Source organism: Apteryx rowi, unplaced genomic scaffold, assembly GCF_003343035.1.
Source record: "Apteryx rowi isolate R43461 unplaced genomic scaffold, aptRow1 scaffold_49, whole genome shotgun sequence".
Lineage (NCBI taxonomy): Eukaryota > Metazoa > Chordata > Aves > Apterygiformes > Apterygidae > Apteryx > Apteryx rowi.
Window position 1 is genome coordinate 1,579,401 of NW_020450749.1, and position 20,358 is coordinate 1,599,758.

Genomic DNA, 20,358 nt, shown 5'->3' on the forward strand with positions numbered 1-20,358 from the left:
GCTGTTTGCTTTTGGGGTTTTTTTGTTTTTTTAGTGGCATTCACTACAACTCCTGTGCTTCATGTTAGTCCTATGAAGCTCCCTTTTCTCAGCTTCCTGTATCTTGCCTTGCAGCAGCTTCCTATAACAATGTGTTCTGCAGAAATAACGTGCATCATCTGGAAAGCTTGTTTCCTTTTTTATTTTCGTTTTGGGATTTGGTGCCTCCTGGGCTTGTCAGAGGGCCACTGACATGAGGGGCGACTGCAGCCCCTGCAGCAGCAGAGTTGCTGCACGTAGGGGCGAAGCTCTCCAGAGAGATAGGAGCTGTGCTCTGCAGAGGGAGGTGCTCTCTGAATCCTCCTGCCTGCACGTCCCAAAACTGGGTGTAATTTTGGGGGGGGACCCCAAACCCTGCACTATATGTTGCTTTAGCCAGTGTTCTTGATCAAAAGCTGTCCTGCCCCCCAGGGTAGCAGAGTACCAGTGGGGCTGGGAGAGCTTCTGAAAATCTTTGTCCATAAAAATAAAATGCAAGAAGTTATAGCACCTGGTAGAGCATTTTTGTTGGAGGTACTTGGTGTCCCTCAAAAGTAAATACAAAATATGTCAAGCGCGAGCCTTATCGTGTTCCCTGCATCCTTGGGTTTTTCGTATTAGCAGTTTCCTTTAAGACAGCAGCCCGGATATGGGGTGTGGTTTATGCCACACACTTGGCAAGCTATTTATATGTTTAGAGCTTTGCTCCTGCTATTGGGGGGGGGGGGGAAATGGGGGAAAAAATGTTAAGTCTAGTTTTCCCAGTCCCCCATCCCCCCTTATTTTAAAGCAGATTTTTTTTGTGCATGGAGGAGCAAGAGATCTCAGGATGGGGGGGAGTGGGGAGGGAGTTTGCTGCTTGGACAGAGCATTCATCTAGAGTAATAGCAGAAAAAACTATCTCAAATACTGACTTTTTTTAACCATTACAAACTTTTCTAATACATGAAACCAAAGGAATTTTTCTTCCTGCAGTAGCTGTTAATAGAGTGGAAACTGGGTGCTGAGGCCCTGATCCTGACAAGGGCTCAGTGCTCATAATTCCAGCTGGAGCCGTGGATGTCTGCAGCTCTCCGCCCTGCGCTGGCATGCGCCGCTGGCCAGGCGTTTTGTGCCGAAAGACGTTATCGGGCAGGAACTTTCGATTCATTGGCACGCAAAAAAAAAACAACTGTCATTCAGCCGCTTTTGGCTCCCATCGTATCACTGAGGTCTTTCATTGTCCTGATCCTGTTTTCAGAAGTCTCGGCGCTGCCTGGTGACTGCAAAAGCGGTGCCGCAGGGTGGGGGCCGCCCCCCACCTCTGTGCGGTCTCTCTGGCGCAGCGGGCCACCAAGCCGCATGCCCGGGCTCTGCCAGCCCCGCGCCGTGCCAGGCTGCCGCATGGAAAAAGCAGGAGTTTGCGGAAACCCTCATGGAGAAGAAATGCAAAACTCGGCTCGACCTGGGCGCTAGAGCTGGGCTGGTGGGCATTTCGATTGATGGGGGGATTAAGTTTAAGAGTGATCGTAAAGGTGCGGGACACTGGCAGGCTTGGGTCAATGGGGCAATGGTTTTGGCTGGTGGTAAGTTTCCATCTTAAACCATACAACTGACAACATGTAGAGCCTTGAGTTAACGCTAACAGCACCCCTGCTGCTGCCTAACTGGGTGTAATACATCGCCAAGGGTGGATGGGTACGCTTGGTGGGCTCTGAAAGAGCCCTGCCGTTTAGATGTGGCCACTTTCTAGGCGGTTATTAAACTGTAGAGTAAAAAAAAAAAAAAAAAAAAAAAAAAAAAAAAGTAGGTTGTAACACAGTATTTTCTATGCAATAAGGATAAGATAATAGAAGAAGCTCTTTGGGTCTAATGCAGGGGACTGAGAGTGATGCACTTGGAGCATGTATTAGAGCACAAATTCCCAAAATATCCAGGGTTGGAGAATTTTGCTTTATTCTGTGCATATCCACCAGGTTTTACTGACGTGAATCGGAGCATTGCACCCCGTCTAACTGCTGTTACTTCATACCATTGTTCTGGCTGTAATTCTGATTAATTAGCCGACTTTTGGCATAGCCATCCTATCTTTTTTTTCTTATAAAACATGCCATTAAATGGTTTAAACCCCCCCCCCCACCAGTATGTTCATTTCAGTGAACATATTATAAACATCTCGATCTGATACACAGGCTCCTTGAGAAGCATTTAGTCCTGCCCTAAGTAATAGGAAATAATGAATAACATTCTTACCATTGTGCTCCGACTGCCTTTGAATGAGGGGAATGTACCGAGAGGCCGCGATACAAGAACTTAACGTTGTTCCCCAAATCACTGCTATTCAGAGGGATTACGCAGAAAGCTAAACAGAAAGGAGAAAGAACAATTTATGCCTATCATTTGTACTCTGCTGCCTCCCCACCCTGGCATGCAAACAGATGCCTTTCCCTAGTGCCTCTTTTTAACATGTATGTGGTGGTGTTTTTACAGTATTTTCTGCTCCCAGGCCTGTTGACGTCCAGGCACAAATGAAATATGAATGACTGGTGTCTCAGTCGTACCCTCCTATATAAGCATACAGCTCTGCTGCGGCCAAATTTTTAGATAAGTTTGTATAACATAACAAAGTGAAAATCTACTTCCTATCTTTATTTTTGCGTTTGGTGACATAGATATGGGAAAATAATGTGGGTTTGTCTTTTTTTTTTCTTTTTTTTTTTTTCTTTCTTCTCCTCCGAAATTTTTGAAGGGGAAAAAATTGTAGCAGTTCAACCAGCTATTTTGAGGTGGTGGTGGGGAAGTTTTACAGAAACCCAGAAAACCCCAATTGGGTTAGTTTCAGCTTGATTAGACGCTTTGGCTTGATCTCACGTCTGAGCAGTTCAGCTCAGCATTTGGTGTGGTTTGTGTCTGAAACCCGGAGCCACAGGGGAAGGCAGTGGGCAAGGAGGGCCGTCCCCGGTGTTCCCCAACAGCCCGGTTGGCTGAGCATCCCCGCAGCTCTGGGCTGCAGCTCGGAGCTTGCTTCCCATCTCTGTTTCTCTCTCCGAAACGCGAGCTGGCGGGAGGACAGCATGGCCGGGTGGCAAGGAGACCTGAACCTGCATCTGCTGCGTTCCAGGTGGGCGCCATAACCCTTTGGCCCTTTCACCCTATTTTGGCTGAATGTAGTCCTTTCTCGCCTGGGCTTTTTTTGTTGTTGTTGTTGTTGCTTTGTTTTTAACAAGCACCCGGCATCTGAACACTTGGTTGCTATTAAGATAGTTTGTTTCAGCCTCTTGTGCATTCATTCCCATGCAAGTCGGAGGGGGCTGTCCTCAAGTGAACCCTTCTGTAAGTTCAGCCCAAATTCATGGATAGTTGAGTCGTCCCTGAAACTGTGTTTTTTAATGAATAAATGATTCAGCAAGAAAAAGACACTCCATCTAGAAACAGTAATATCAACATCTGCTAGGCCTGTGCCTTTACTGTTCTGTGCTTTTCAGGCTTGTCAGGGGCAGCGTGGATCCAGGTTAGCAGAAAAGCAAACTTGACTCCCTCAGACAAGTGAGGGGTTTTTGTTGTTGTTTTTTTGTTTGTTTTAAGCCTGTAGCTTTAAAAAGAGCTCTTTGCACGAAAACCTGCAGTACTGCGATAGAAGGAACTAGGTCTCATGGAAACACAAACAAGATATCTAAGAGGCAATATAAACTCTCTATAATAATAAAGGAAACGATTAGTCATTTCAAGCTCATCCTTATTCAAAGCAGTTCTGGCACTTGGCTCTCTGTTCAGTGTGTGGAAAAAAAAAAAAGAAAAGGAAGTTCTAGTGCTTTATTGGAAAGGTCGTTTCTGCAGAAGATCATCTCTGTCGGAAGATGTTCTGGTCTATTTTGGGTTGTGTAGCTATGCGGGCACCGTGTTTCTAGGGTGCCTGAGCATGCGAGCCTGCATTTACACCAAGCTTTTCTGACAGTTGTTGTAAATATACTTTTATCATGAGTTCTGTTGTTGTATTAACAATAAAATTGATATTAATGAAATTAAGTAATGAAATAAAAATCATAGACTATTATATGTGTTAAAACTCTTGATGGACACGTGAAGTATTTACATGATGTAGGATAGGTATGTGATAGAACGATGTAAGAGCTTAAATCATTACGTCCCTTTTAATTCGTGGGGATTGGGGGATTTGCATATAGCAGTACTGTATGTACTTACTGTTAGTAAACACTGTAAGAGAAATATCTATTTGAAAATTGGCAATATATTTTGAGAAGAAATTCTAGTTAAATCATGGTGGAAATGGAAAGAATAAAATGCCTTCTCCTTCTCTGATTATTTCAACCTACTATCTCCAGCGTGGGTAGTACATGAGTTTGAAAGTAGGGTGTAAACGGTGTTACTTAGATGAGACTGTTTCAGGAACCAGCAATGCAAATTCTTTGATCTAGAGTTAAAAACAACACATGTGCAACACATTTTCTTTTATTAAAACATGAAGATTAAATTCTGATAAGTCATATCATCTAACTTCAATTTTTGAGAAATTTCCAGGGATATATTATGTGGTGGGTGCTGGAACAAAAATGCAGAGGATGTTACTGAAGACTTTCCCTAATTATTGCCTTTTCTTGGGGCACTTGGATTTTCAGCGCACAGTGCGTCCCTGGGCTTAGTGATTGACCCTGACATCTACTTCTGTTAGGAGCAAGTTGATTCTTCTGTACTTGGGCTGTCATTGCTGGTGTAGGATTCCTGCCTCCCTAGTAGTCATGTCTTAGAGAAAATATATAACTTAATGTTATTGCAGTCCATAGGGAAGCATAGTTGTCTGAAGTACATGTATTGAAATTTCTGTCCAGAAATATGCACTCTTATGTTTGGGGTGAGTTGGGTTAATGTTGATGCTTTTCTTGACAAATGTTCTTGTGACTCTGTAGGCTGAAGGATTGTTTTTTGGCATCCCTACCTGCCTGCTCCTCGTAGGATACTTGAATCTTGCCAGTTTTCTGTTAACCTATCCCTGCTATTAGAGACAGCTCTTGATATGATGGTCTTTTTTTTTTTTTAAACAGGCTCTTGAGAAACAGCTGATGTTATTTCTTCTCTCTTACATGCCACAATATCCGATACAGTCAAAGCACATCTTTTTGGCAGCCAACATTTGAGTGCCTGGGGTAATGGTGCAGGGGCACACGCATGTTGGTCTCGCCTCTGTTTTGAAGCAAGAAGGAAACCCCTGAGTTATCCCAGCACTTTCCTATTTGTTTGGCTTACTCGCAAGGAATGCGCCTTGTTAAGTATCTTTGAGGGCAATTTTAAAGCCTGTGGATGCAAAGCAGGCTGTGAACGCAGTCTTCGCAACATGCAGTTATACTTGGAAGAAGCATATAAATCAAACCCACTGTACGGGGGGGAAGGTGTTGTAAAAGCAGATTTAAAAGGTTATGAGTCATACAAACAGGATATATTTTTGGAGAAGAAAAAGAGAAAATACCATTATGAAGACGTTCGGCTCTTCGGGGTTGTCTAGACATGTGGCATCTAGAGTCTTGGGTGTCCCAATATGCAGCATTCCTTCGACAGAGAAAAGTCTGCGGGTGCGTTTCCAGTGTGGTGACTGCAGTCGGGCGTCTTTCCAACCTGAGCCCTTGTCCACACTAGTGAATTTAAGCTAATGCCTTTCTCATTCAGTCAGCTGAAAAATCTTTCAGCTTTGCACTGGATATACTGCCTGGGTGTTGTGGAGTGTGGTCTCTGGTTTGACCTGGCTTGGTATGCCTTGTGGGTAATTAAAACATGTTGTCTTTAGCTGTCTTTCACCTTGGTATAACTCGTAGCAGCTAGTGTCTGCAAAGTGTCTTCTCACTGGTGCTGAAGCACGGAGTGGGAGTCCAAGCCATGCTGTGCAAGATAAAGCCCTGGCAGCAAATTTTGCCAGTAGGGCACCTTGCTAAAAGTGCGTTGGTTTTTTGTTTTTTTTTTCCAGTTATTTGCTGCCAAGTAGTTGCTATAAATAGTAATGAAGCAATATATGGTACAAGTTGTGGTAGGCTGCCATAGCCTGTGAAAGGCACACTGCTTTTTTCCAGTGCGTAATCATACTTCGGAAAGTTTAACATTCTTTATTCAAACCTGTTTTTCAGGTAGTCATGTTTCTGTCAGTATTATATAACTGGGTCACATTTTGACTATCTCTGCTAGAGACGCGATCAGTACAAAGGAATCCAGCTAGTGAATCACTGTGGGTTTAACTCTTCCTGGAAGATGAGGAAAGAGCCCCAGGCAGATAAGTAATTGCTCGGGAAAGGCCATGTGGAAGCCCGTGCAACCACGTCAACGAAAGGGTACAGGATCACGTGTTGTTTTAGCAGCTGGAGAGCAGTTACTTCCTCTTAGCTCTTATCTCGTGGCCCTACCTGCAGCGTTTCGTACAGGTGAACAGCCAAGCAGAGGGTAGCAAAGGTCGGTTAAGTGTTTTGTGTCATCTGCTACAAGGCTTTCGACTTCTGACTCGGAGTGCCCTGACTTTGCTTTTATTTATTTTTTTCATGGGCTTATCTTTAAAGATTTATTGCTGACCTCAGAAGATCACACAGTCAGCAGTATGGTACAGAACGCTTCATCTTTGCCTGGCTCCTGTTTTATATTGGTGCTTTAAAGGCTGCACTGGCTTTACTGGTGGTGAGCAATGGTTTACAGATAGGTGCAAATAAGCGTGCCTAGCACCCTGATCCAGGGGAAACATGGCCGTTACATGTGCAAATACAGTAAATAACTTAGTGTTCTGTAATACATGCATAAAATATACTGATGGCATGGAGAACTTGGTTTTGTCTTTGTCTTAATGGTAGTTTAATGTGGCTTTATTATTTACGAGTGGGAAGATGAAGCTTTTCCTCATCCGTTAGCGCATGATGAAATGCATCCCGGTAAAATGGTGCTGGGTTTCTCCTCTACCCCTCTCCGTAGCGCCAGATCCAAACATATGGCAACATCTATGTGGGATTTCTAGTCAAATCTTTGGAAGTTGCCAACATTAAACATGCAGATGTGAAAGTTTAAAAGTATATTTTTAACAGACCAGTCAGAATTCCATTTGTAACCTAGACATGTTTTAATGCAAAATTTGAGCAATCTTTTTCAGAAGCTTACCTGTGTTTTGTTTTGTTTTTGTTTTTTTTTAAGTTAATAAATACTAGCAGTAATTGCTCTTGAGCTGTTTCTGGGTTTACATCCTTGTTTCTTCCCTGGAAACAGCAGAGATGTTATTCTTTGGCTATTGTGAAGTATAAAAAGAAAAACACTAAATGTCAGGTCACAAGAAAATGTCTCTGGGATGGAAATGCTTTACTACCATTTGTTGCTCCCTGGGATGGAAATATTTTACTACAGTTTGTTACAGGCGTTGTTTCATCTCTGATGTGTGACATCCATATAAATGTGCTTGTCTATAAATCATAAAGTTCTTGTCCTTCTGTGCTTCCAAGGTATCCTGGTGATGGAGCAGGGAAATTGTTTCCATGGTTTAACTCAAGATTAGAAAGCTTTTAGAGAGGAAGTAGGGATCTTTTTCACAATTACTGTGTTTATGAGGGTGTGTTGAGGACATCAGAGCAAATGTTTTAAATACATACATCAAATGTTTTAAAGATGTTGCCTGCAGAATTTGGGTGAAATAAAATCAAAACTATTCATGTGATTTTTCAGTTTTATTCAGAGAATGATTAGGTGAAAGAACTATTTAACTTAACAATGTTGTTGAAGATGCAACAAAAATGAAGGTTATCATCCCAGAGAATGAGGATCAGTTGTGACTGATTGTGGTATCTGCTATTTTGTATGTAAGTGTGAAGAGCAACTCGTCTGAAACGTATTGAGAACATCTGAGAGACTTGAGTTTCTAGCTGCCCCAAACAAGCATTTTAAAAAAGAGTCGTTGACTAAATAGAAGAATAGTATAGGTAGGAATGACAGAGATGCTGCCAAAGCCTTCCCTCCCAACCCCCCCTTCTTTTCAGCCTCTTCTGCGGTGTTGGAGCCTGACATACCTTGGCCAGCATTAGTTCTTGTTAATATTCCACTCTTTTTCAGTCGCTCTTGAGGCTATAGTTGTTGCTATGGACCCATCCAATGTAAGATCCTGCCAAGTGGTTGGAGGATGGGACTGCAGTTGTTACTGCCCCTCTCCTGTTTTCCCGTAGGGGTAATTCTCCCAAAAGAGGTAGAGGCCTGTGTAATAAAATTATTCTTAATAATGTACTGCTATTTCTAATAGTTCTCCTAAGTGCTGTATTTTGCTAAGGAAATCCATTAAACAGTAGGCTGCCTTTATAAARTATCTATATTTGTTTGTTGTAAAAAACACCCAACTTTTGTAGAAATTCTGTTTTTAAAATCCTGTGTTCTTAAAATTTTCAAGAAAAACAGTCAAGTGGAAGGTGAATTTCTGCTTAAAATAATTTTGCTTCATGATTAAACTTGCTGGTGGTGGCTATTAATTTACTGGCAATACAATCAGTTTGGGTAAAGTTGGGTAAATTTCAGGAACGTTTGTCTTTCACTTAATTGCATTCCTTTTCTTTAACATTGTTTTCAGTAACCTTTTATGAAAATTTGAAATTTCTCTAATTAGAGCATGCAATGGAAAGAGACATGCTCATTTTTCTGGTGATAAGGGTGACAGAAAACCCTTAATTGTACAGGAATAACAAGGGCTATGAGAAGCTGTATTGGTACTATTATCACTCTATTCCGATGATGACTAGAATGTTATAAAAACTGAGTTTTATTTTTAAGGATTTTTTTTGATGAACACATTTATTACGAGTCTCAAAACCTGTAAACACATCTTCCTCTTAAATGTAAGAGTCTGAAATGAGCTACTAGATATTTGCTCTTTATAAGAGCTAAGCCAAACATACAGAAACTCCTTCGTATATCTTGGCGAGAGAAAGAAGCTATAGATATTATTCTTCTAGAGTGAACAGATTGTGGTTAATTGAGGCTGCGGCGTGGGGTTGATCTCCAGCTCTGACACTGCATCACCCAGAGCTTTTCCACGATAGCTGGTCCTCACAGCTGGCTGTGAAGTTGAGCTTTTATAGACAGGCATATTGACTTGTGCAAGAGGACCCAAGCTGCTGTCAGTGAATAACTTCTCCGGCCTCAGTGCGTTCACAGAAGCAGGCCTGGGGATGGGGTGACAGCGGAGCCAGTTCCCAGCCCTGTTTCTATTCAGCTTCTGTTCAAAGGGGAAGAAGAAAGACGTCCTGCTCGAGCCCGGCCTGAACTCACTGGGGCAGTACAATGGCGTCTTTTGTTCCCTCAGAGGAGTGCTACTACATGTTTTGAGCACTTTAGTCCATTTGTCTTTTGCTGAAGTTTAAATTCATTAGAGGATTAAATGGGCCAACAGTTTAAAGCAACCCTTAAGGGTGTTTTTTCCCCCGGCCCCATGCCGCTGCATGTAGAAACAGCGTATGGAAAAAACACAAAGGTTGGTTAATCGGGTTTGTGTTTGTGATGATCTGATCCTTGTAGATCAGCCAGAGTTTGACTTGCTTTAGAGGTGGCAAAGGTTTGGCTCCACATGCTTTGCTATGAGGTGTTTTACACTTACTTTAAAAAAGTTGACCAAATATTACTTTATTTTTCAGACCCCTCAAAAACTAGATTTAATGCTAAGTAGTGCAACTGAAGATGTGAGTTGTAGTATCAAACTTGCTGCTAAGAAATTCCACGGTCCAGCCAGCGTTTTATTGCATAAAGTTACTTCCCTCACTACCAGTTTGTGACACTTGCAGATGCAGTGAGCCGGTGTGGATCGTGGTGGCTCACGTTCACGTGACCTGTGGCTCCACCAGCATTTCCATCCACGTCCGCACCGCACATTCCAGCAGTGTCATCCTTGTCCTTGTACCTTCCTGAATATGTCAACTTTGGGATCCTCAGCGTTTCTCACTGCTGTTAGTCACTCAGGCTGGAGTTTGATGGTTTCATTGGGGCCTCTAGTGGTCCCAAGACAGCATTACCAAACCAGAGCGGCTGTTTGGGGACAGCCAGAAATGACTGCTTTTCTCTCTTTGGTAGATTTCCCCAAGTATCGTGCAGTAGAAATGCAGTATAGCTAATTTATTTGGATGCTAGTGGAGTGTTTGACATAGAGTTAGAAGCAAGCATGCTGAAGGAGCATAAATAAAAGGTAATAAACATTAACAGTGCGTGAAGGAGGAGATGAAGGTTAGCCTTAGAGGGCTTCGTGGTGTGCTGTGGCTACAGGCCACTTTCTCCCTGCTGCACACCTCATTGATTTTTAAACAAGCAAATTTTCACCAGCCTGGTACGAGCAAAAGGATAAACACTCCGAAGAAAAGTGTAGAAATGTGGCAGGAAGCAACACGCCTCGCATGTACCAGACTCGAGATTGCAAAAAAAAAAAAAACAAAACAAAAAAAGAATTTTCTGTGTAGAAAGCCAGAGTTTTGAGCTCCCGAGTGAAGGCTTTCGGAGGCCTTGGTTCTCCTGTCTCCTTAGCAAGCTGTTATAAATCAAAAAATCATGCTTTATTTTGCATTTGAGTCGTCTGTCTATCTTGAGATGTCATATCTGAGTTTTTCGTGTAATTTTTGAAATCTCTTTACGGCTAGTTTTACACTGAAAATTCTCAAACCAAATCCAGCCCAATGTGGTTCTGTTTATAAAGTGCATTTTAACACTTTTCCAGACAAAGTCTCTGCAGAGTCTGTTCTTCAGTATCTGCTTGGGGGAAGTGAAATCTACTTTTGATAAGAGCCTCAATCCCTCGCAGCCAAGGGAGTCTGAAACAGGGCACTGTCAGGAAATGCCCTTCGTTTTTCACGACTGTGCTGCAGAGGACAGCCTGCTGCTCCGCTGTACCTTTTCCATGTTGTCTGAATGGCCAGCCCTGCAGATTTGGGGACTGTTAGCATTGTGTCATTGCCACAGGAGTCTTTTTCTTTCTTTCTTTCTTTCTTTCTTTCTTTTTCTTTTTCTTTTTTCATTGTACCCTCCTTCTTCCAGGGTGTGCCTGAGTAATGACTCAGAGTGAAAAAATAGTGCTGGTAGGCTACAGGCAGGAATGTGCCTTGTTCACAGAAAATGTAGGTTGATGCTGTAAACCCTTAGTTTTAAAAGAAAATAAGTGGCAGCATTAACTGAAAATTATATTAAAATAGGAGTTTCTTTGGCTCAGGCATTGCTCATTATTACACTCCCAGCTGCAGTTGCACCAGTGTTGGTGTGATGCTCAGCTTGAGTGAGATAACAATTTGGTTTTTAGTAAGTAGCTGTTTTAAATATTACTCACTGCCACTGTCAAATAAGCACACTGTTCTCTTTTTAAATCTATTCTGTTTTTTTTCCTTTGGATATGTTGCACAGAAAATTCCAGAAAATGCCTCACTGCTTGGATAGCTGTCTGAGAAGCCGATACAAGTAAAACTTGGGGGAAGATGGAGAGGAAGGAAAGACTTTCTCCAGTATGTTAGGCTGTGACTTTTTATTCAGTGTCTCATCTTGGCTTTCCTACAAGGCTTTCTCTTCCACCACATTTTTAGTTCACTGGAGGTGCTGCACAAAACAGAATCTCCTCATTTGTTTTCATAAAACCCAGTGGAAAAAATGATGTTTGGTCCCTCTTTGGAGGAAAGCTTGCTTGCTTCGGCGAAGACAGAATTTTTAGAAATGTCAGGGGTCAAATATAAATACATGCAAAGTGGAAATAGTCTTTCCTCTTTCACAGAACTGCATAATAGCTCAAAATAGCCTCTGCACAGCTGTGTATGGATCCAGACTGCTTTCGGGGATTTGCACAGCTTCCTAATACAACATGATGGGGTGCATCCAGCCCTACTCAATTAGCAACAAACATCAGCTCAGTCTTCTACTTCTTCTGGGTTTGGGACCCCCACTTAGTGCACTAGTTCTAAAATTAGAGCTTGTTTCTTCTGGATAAACCTATTTACACCCACAAAATAAAGAATGAACCAGACATTCTGTGAAGTGGTGTTTTTTGGATGGGCTCTGCGTGCCTGCCTGTGATACCAGAGGGAAAATGGGGAGATGACGCTTGCTTCAGTCTATTATCATTTTTGCATTGGAAGAGAATAAATGTCACTTTGTAGAGTTCACCTAGAGTTAATTTGAATTGATTAAAAATCTGTTGTAGGTTACAGCTAAAATGAATGCAGCAGAACTGTGCATTGGAAAGGGGAAAAGACACCTTGCACAAAATCCAGAAAGTCACTTTATGATCTTAAGCAAAATTATGTCACACAATTAAATGTTAGCTCCTAACAGGCTCATGTTGACTCTTCTACCTTCAAATAGTAAGGACCTGATACAGAATGGCTGTGTATCCACAAATGCCATTGAAATTGGTAGGTGCTCTATACTGCTAGCACAGCTCAGAGCCACTCTGCAGCACACTGGCTTAATCCATGGTACCTTTCTTATTTTATTACAATAAACATGGGGGAAAACTTGCTTTCCTTGGCTCCACATGCCTTTAATTACATTTAAGTTTCATGAATTTCTACACACTTTATGATAGTATAATAATAGTATAACAATTTGTGCACAGAAGTTGTCTGGTTAAATGCAGAGAAACACTCTGGAATTGAAGACTTACGACATTTTACGAAGAAACTAGAAAACAGAGCAAAACATTTTTGTGCAAGTATGGCAGAGTTCATTTTCTAGTGTAACCCTTTTTTTCCCAAATCCCTCTCCTCTTCCCCCCCCCCCCAAAAAAAAAAAAAAGCCCAAGTAAGGCATGTTACTTGAACTGGGTTCATATAGGTTCTTATCTACCTGCATGCAGGACTTAGGCATGTAGTTTTAAGTTTAGATACAAGGTAAGTGGCCCCAGTAAGGTATATAACCCTGATTCAGATGATGCATTTTTCTTATCCAGTTCTATAGGCCTACAGACTTCATTAATTTATGCATAATGAGGAAACAAATGAGGTGAAACAGTGCTGAGATGGCCTGAAAGACAAGAGCATGGCACCTCTCCAAACTCCAGCCTGTCGCTGACTGTTGCCTCCTCCAGGAAGGTGTCAGCCCTCTCCCAGTGGAGCGGGAAGATCCCCTGACTGGACTAGTATTCAGTGCCCTGGGAGTCCTAGACGGCCAGCGAGCGTTGGAGAGCCTTGCCAGTCTGTTTGGATGCAGTATTTAGGCAATCCCACTTTCTTTATTGCAAGACTTCATGATGACATTGCAGGGTTTAGTTTTCACTTATTTTGTGTGACTTTGAGCAAAATCTTTCCTAGGAATGCTTTCTGAATAAGCACATGACAGGTATGACATATTGGAGACGGGAGAGAGGACTGCAAGAGGCTGAGTTACCGTGGCCTTGCTGGTTGAGGTTTGCTGGCTGAGCAGTCATCATGGGGAATGTCTCTGCTTTGAGCCTGCTGAATATGCACAGTGAAGCGTGGAGCCTTAAACACAGTCACGATGGTTGCACTGTGGTGACTTGCCCTCAAGTACATAGCCATGGGTGTGGGACAACTAATTGTAGATGGGCACAGCAGGGAAAAAGAGGAAACGAGGTGCCCTGTTCCCAATCTCAATTGGCCGGTGGCCTAATTGCCATCACTTAATGACAGGGTCTCGAGGAGGAATTTGGAGACCACCATGGTAACTGTTGCGTTTGTGCAGAGTTGTTCCAAACCTGAGAGGGTGGGTGGGTGGAGAAGAAGATAAAGGTACGCATCTGTGAAAGATCGTTAGCTTTGAGAGGGCTATGATTAATTTCCTGGCTTTATACGTCTGAGTCACAAGGCATGCATTGGTGAGCACACAAGAAGTAATAAGCAGCAGCCTCGAGCTTTTTTCGCAGAAAGGATTTGTGGCTAAGGGTTTTTTTGGTTTGTTCACTTTAACTGTTGAGCCGGCTTCCTAACCTTGAATTTACATTAACCAAACTGCTTTGTTTGTTTTGGAAACGAGCACCCCGGGGCAGGTGGGCTGTTGGAGACAAGGTTTTTTCCCTGTGCAGGAACCCTAACTTTGCCAGAGGGTGAAGTTTGCCACCAGAGCTGAGCTGGTCTAAAGTCCAGGTGACGCCAAAAGGGAGGCACTGCTGTCCCCCACCCACCATCCAGCTTCCACGGCTCCTCTTGCTCACGGGTATAGCAGGCACCTTTCCAATCCTGCTTTGGAAAGCCCTTGAGTCTTGCTGAATATCAGTGGGACTCGGGCTTCTCAGTCACTTAGTATTTTTGAAAATATTTTCCTGTACACATCTTACTCTCTTCATCAGTAAGATTACTTATATGACTAATAAAAATATTTATGTGACCCACTGTATACCTGAGGAGTTTGGAGCCTAATCCTGCATTGATTATGCGCTACCCGCTCCTGGTAGCTAAACTGCATGCATAAGGGGCGCAGGAGCAGACGTGAGTGCGGATTAATTATTCGGCTCTTTGGGAACACACACCCTTTGATCAGGCGCAGAGAGTAGCTGTGTGACACATGAAAAGACTCATTTGCCACTGCTGATGACAGTGATGAGCTTGCATATGCACCTCCCTCCTAGTGTTCAGCTGAAATGATCAGTGTTTCTCATTTTGCTCTCTTTTCTTTTTCTAATCTCTTGAGTATTTCCTACTTTTTTGAGGGGGAGGGCTTTTTTTTTTTAATCCCAGGATGCAGTTATTTGGTTGGGGAAAAAAAATCCCAAAACTTCATACATGAATAATGTGGTTTAGTGTGATTGAAAAGAAAAGCAGAAATGGCAGAGCTTCTGATGTATTAGATGCGAACACAAGGAGAGTCAGGTGTTCAACATGATTATCCCCTGAAATAATAAGCAAATGTTTTGTATAAATACCATTTCATTAAGTAATAAAATGAAGCCAGTTCATGGCTTGTGTTGAAAAATACAGCAGAATGAGTCAGGCAAGCTGACATTTGGGAACGGGTTCRTTCGTTTGGAGCGGTTTGGGGTTTCGAAGGAGGCTGGTCTGTTGTTGAGGGGGTGTGCTTTGTTGCATTTGCTTTGCACATACGTTTCTGGAAAGTTAGAGGGGTATTCTAAGATAGCGGACGTGCATGATAAACAAAAGCAAGTAAAATGACAGGGAAACATTTATCACAAGAAATTTAGCATAACTCCCTTTTGTTCTTTGAGTGTCGTTAACAATACCCGCGCGTGACTGTGCAAGAGAGCTCCTTGCACCTTTGTAATAATGTGTCATTAGATCAGAGGGTTGCAGCTAGGGGTAAAACAGGAATGGATGTGCTTCTCGTTTGAGCTGGCAGGTAAGAAATGGAGAGGTGGGGAGCAGGGCGCAGGGGCTGTGTAGTGACATACCTTTTTCTCCATCATGTGATGTCTGTTGTGTGATGCTCAAGAAGGACACTATGTCCCCAGGCTCTGAGTTTGGGGAGAAGGAGATAAGAAACTTAAGAAACTTAGGATTTGAGAACATTGGCATCTTAATGTGTTCTTACAGGAGAGAAAGTAACTTAAGGAGGGGTTGTGAATAATGTCAGGCTTTTGCTGTTTTGCCTGTAGGGCTGCAGAAAACAGTGTGACATGCTCAGTTCTGTGATGGGGCTTTTAAAATGATTTCTATTTATTTATTGCTGTTCACCTTTCTTATGAAACATAGCATCTTCCTGGCTTTGCTGTTAGATTGCCCTGCGTTTCATGATCTCTCACCTCTTGCTCATCACCCAGCAGCTGCTTCCCGATAACTTAGCACTGTTACTCTGGATGGTGCTCGATGGTTTCCTGCCTTAAGAAGAGCTGCTTTTCCCCTTGTAGTCTCTTCTTCCTTTAACCAACTTGCTTGTGAAAGAATATAAGAAGAGCTGTTGACCTGGATGCAAAAGAAGACATTTCCTCACTTTCTGCTAACCTCGCAATCTGGCTGGACTCCCAAATGCTCAGAAAGGTTGAGGAGGAGCTTCACAGTTGGACATAGGACATCTCTGTGTCCCCTAAACTATGAGTAGGCCTGCACCAGAGAAGATTGGGAGTTGGTTCCTTATTCTTACAAGTGCTCTTTTGCCCAGCAAGTATGGCCAACCTCTTTTTGCTCCACCTTCAAAACCACCACAGGTCGGAAGGGGGCCTCTCCACGCGAAGCCTGCTTCTGCTGAGTTTCTCACCAGCGCAGAGCTGAAGTGCTTCCTCCTGCTGGGTTGCTTCTGGCCAGCCAGCCTGCCTGGCTTCTAGAGAGAGTGCATCTTGTGATCTCTTCTAGCATGGAGGAAAAAGATTTAATAACTATAACCTCCGGCTACTTTTTAAATTTAGTAATGATATCCCCTGGCTACTTTGAGCATGGCCCTGAGATAGGGAGCAACCGCTGATGGAGCTGGTTGTGGGAGCAGCAGCAGCGGCACTGCACTGGTCAGCCTTGCTGCGGGATGAGTGATTCGGGGTTTGGGCTTTGTGTTGGGTTGTCACGATACACCCTCGTGTTTTGCGCTGGCTCCTGGAATCGGAGACCCATGGAGGGGTCGGGGCTGCAAGGGGCCCTGGAGATCGGCTGCTCCAACCCCTGCCCAAAGCAGGGCCACCTGGAGCAGCTTTAATCCCGCTGTCATTGCCGAAGTGCTCTCCTGCTTGGTAGCTGACAGCAGCAGGGGCTGGCAGCGGAGAGCTACGAGAGGCCCAGGAAATCACTGTTTGCCTGTCCAGCGCCTGCAGACCTCAGCCGGGGGCTATCATCTCACTCCTTTAGGAGGATTTTCTGCTGCCATCTGGAGGGAGACAAAGAAAAAAATTTAAAGGCCAGTTCGAGTGTGCACTAACAAGAAGCAAAATGGCTTGTTCGGAAGTAGAAGCACTTAGTTGAAAGACTAAAAAGCATTTTCAAAGCAAAAATGCTTGAGTATGCCTGTCAGTATTAACTAGCAGAAGAGTTTCAGGTTGCAGTTAATGGGAATTGCTGATACCTTTTTTTGTGCATGTGTGTGTTAAGGAGTGTTTTGGACTTTAACTTCACAGAGTTTTGGTTTGAGAAACTGAAATATTCTTTCATGAGAAGTAATAATGAACTCTATACAGCAGTAAGATGAAAGGAAAATCTGATAAGTAAAAAAGACCTTTTAATTCTGATCGACCTCTTTTTGTGGGATGATGTCAAAGATGCTCTCTAAAGTGTGTCTGGCCTAAGATCCTCTAGGTTTCGTTTTTCAATTCTTATGTGCAAAATAACCAGTATATGTTATGCAAGCCTGTTTTGGGGCAAAATGTTAAACTCCGACTGTTTTATTTAAAAGGAAAAAATGTGTAAACTCCTGAAAGTGTGTCAGCATGTTTGATTTTTCTCCAAAACAGATCAATGTTATTTTGCTATTATTTTTATGTCGGTAGATTTGTTGGTGTCTCTTCTGCACGTTGAGGAGTTTTGAGAGCAACAATGGATTTTTGAATTGATTCTTTCTGTTATTACTGGTTAATTAAACCAGTCTCTATTTTAATTCAACTTCCAAGAGTGTTAAAGTTCTAATTTCTGTTCTTTATTTTATTTATTTATTTTTTTTACAGGTCACATGTACAATTGCCTGTAAGTATCATTCTGTTATTCAATTTTTTTTGTATATAACTTTCTTTCTTTCTTTTCCTTTAAGAAAGGTCAGTGTCAGCTAGGTATTTTAAAAAAACTTCCTAAAAATAATTTTTAGAAATAGCATTAGAAAACATGAATTCATTTATTGTAACACCATAATTCCAGCAAAACACTTAAGTACATCCTTAAATTTTTTTAGCATGCACTTTAATCCACTAGTTTTTCGGGTTTTTAAATATTTTGGTAAAATCAAGTATAGATTTAATGTGGTTGAAAGACTGGAGAATATACTTAAAAGCAAAACAAAACAAATCACCCCTCTCCCTCTACCCTACTGCCCCAAAACCCTCAAAACACCCAACGTGATGCAGTAAGGATTTTTTGGAGTGACTATAGGAACTGTTATACTGGCCAAAGATCCATAGATAACAACTTTTCATATGGCAAAAATTTCTGAAACTTGTTGCAGGTTAGTTCTACCTAAATATTGAACATCAAATTTAGATGAGTTAGCCTTTAAATTTTAGGGCCTAACTAAAATGAGAGGGCCAAATTCTCATTTTACGCTGCTTTAAAAGTAAAGTGAGAATTGGTCCTAAAGAACCTTTGGATTGTGAGTGAATCTGGCCCATAGTATTTTTTGTTTTCGCTTTCATGAATCTTTGTGTATATCCATTTTGAATAAACTAAGAAAAGAATGTTTTGCTCCACCCCCAGCTCCCAGGACCGGGAATCCTAACGTTTCTAGTCACCTTTCTTAAGCTTGCTATCCACGTTGCTTGTTTAACAATATCACAGTTTCAACTGAGATAGTAATTTTTGTGTGTAATGTCAAAGAAATGGCTGAGTCAACTCTCTCCATGCTTTAGGCTGCGCTGTATCGACATAAAGCTGTTTTTTGTAGGCACACTGTCTCTCTTCCTTACTTGTGGGAATACACTGCTGAGGGTAACAGACAAAATTGCTCTGCCAGGATAAGTAAAGCAGCCAGCTTCTGGTAGTACATGAAAAAAACGCACAGACTGTAAGTTCATTCAATTCTTTTCAAACAAAACTGCACTGAAATACAGAGCAGCTCATGATAGCCTTCATCCAGAATATGAGTAGAGTCAGTGAATGACCTAAATAACCTGGCAATCTCTTAACGTAAGTCAAATGGTCTGACAGCACTTAAAAGCAGTAAAACCAGGAACCGTACAGTGAAATCTCTGTTGAAAAGCGAATTGGCAAAACAAAAGTGCCTGCAGTTCTATGCATGATATCTATGAATGATTATGCTTTTGCAAATGGGAAACCCAGGAGTTCTGTAAAGTTATTTATAGCTTTGTATCTTTTCTTGTCTTTCAGGCATTCAGGATTGCACCTCGAAAAATGTAACTGCAGCAGCAGGAACCAGTAGTAATGATGATTTATCGGTAAACTCTAGAAGTGGGAACAAAACCTACAGAGGCGGAAGATCAAAAAGAGATGTGTCACCATCCAACGGGGCAATAAGTGCTCAAAACGATGTAACAAGTACGTGATTTGGAATTTGGCTGGGAGGTGAATCTTCAGGGAGTTCCGTGCCTTTATACTGGGTTAGCATTTTAGGTCCAAACTGTAGTCCAGAGTGCAAACAGCATAGCAGGGAGTGAATGCAGTTGCTGGGCTGGAGTAGAGAATCCGCCGGAGAAATGTATCTGCACAGTTCACTGGGAATGTAGTTTAAAGCTGTGATTATAGCCTAGCCTTGAAATGATTTTATCACCATTTGACTTTTCTAAAGGTTTGCGTTCCCTTCTCTTCCCTACTTTTTATGGCCTTCCTAGGCCACGCTGGTGACAGTTCAAACCTACTGTGACATAGAGATTTGAAATACATATGTGACAGATCACAGCAGAAGTAACCTGTTTAGTATAGATAATGCTGTATCATGTATCTAGAGGAGAGAGGTGTATGAACCTTGCAGGAAAAAGATTATTCCCCTGGGGACAGCCAGTTTAGGAAAAAAATAACAGCAGGTTGTATACAAAGTCTTTCTTGATGCCCTGCATGAAGTAAAGCAAGCTGACGCCTGCCTGTCATGGAGGTCATTGCCGCTGCACCTAGACCCTTTAACTCCTTGAGCTGAACTGAAGGGGGAGTGGGAGACAGAGCAGTAGACCCCGCAGCTATCAAAGCATGCATTGTGCAATGTATGAGTGTGGCTTGGTTAAAATAATAATCGTCCTAAGAATACGGAGATACTTATTCTTTGGGTAGGTGGGGGTCTTTTGCAGTTGTGTTTATCTGTTTGTCAGAAAATACTCTTGCACCTTGACAGATTCTTGTCTTTACCTTTCACAGAGCCCAGCCTAGTTCTTACTCCAACGTCAGAGTATGTCAGTTCTGAGAAAGTCCACTTCACATGGAAAACAAATGTTACTGCTTCAAACTCTTACACGTATAGGACAGAGATTGAAAGCGATGGTACCTCCCTTAGGAACCCGACATCCCATGCCAACACTGCTGAAATTACTGAGTTAAACCCTAGGACATTGTACAAGTTCATAGTATTTGCATTAGCAAGTGATAATAAGACTGAAGGAGAGGGAATGTCCGCAAGCCAGGACACCCATGTGTCACACCAGTGGTTTTGGTGGACTATATAGTGCTGTGCAGTAAAGGCCCTATCTGCCTCCCTGAGGATCCTAATTTAATACTGTTGGAGAGCTGATGTTTTGGTCATGGAGCAGACTGTGGCATATCTACAAAGTCAGGGACATTAAGCATGGGATGATAATGTGAGGAGGAAACACAGCCTTGATTTAAAGAAAAAAAAAAAAAAAGTCCTCCC

General features: G+C 42.4%; 1 protein-coding gene across 1 annotated transcript in view; it reads left to right on the plus strand.

Moving 5' to 3' along the window:
• The first annotated feature begins 15,970 nt into the window (after nt 1-15,970).
• The window catches only part of LOC112972387 (receptor-type tyrosine-protein phosphatase eta-like), a 29,586-nt gene continuing 25,198 nt past the window's right edge, over nt 15,971-20,358 (plus strand). Inside the window, exons 1-4 of the mRNA XM_026078851.1 lie at nt 15,971-16,084; nt 17,522-17,540; nt 18,891-19,058; nt 19,869-19,991. Coding sequence (XP_025934636.1) covers nt 15,971-16,084; nt 17,522-17,540; nt 18,891-19,058; nt 19,869-19,991 — 424 coding nt within the window. The remainder of the gene's footprint in view (nt 16,085-17,521; nt 17,541-18,890; nt 19,059-19,868; nt 19,992-20,358) is intronic.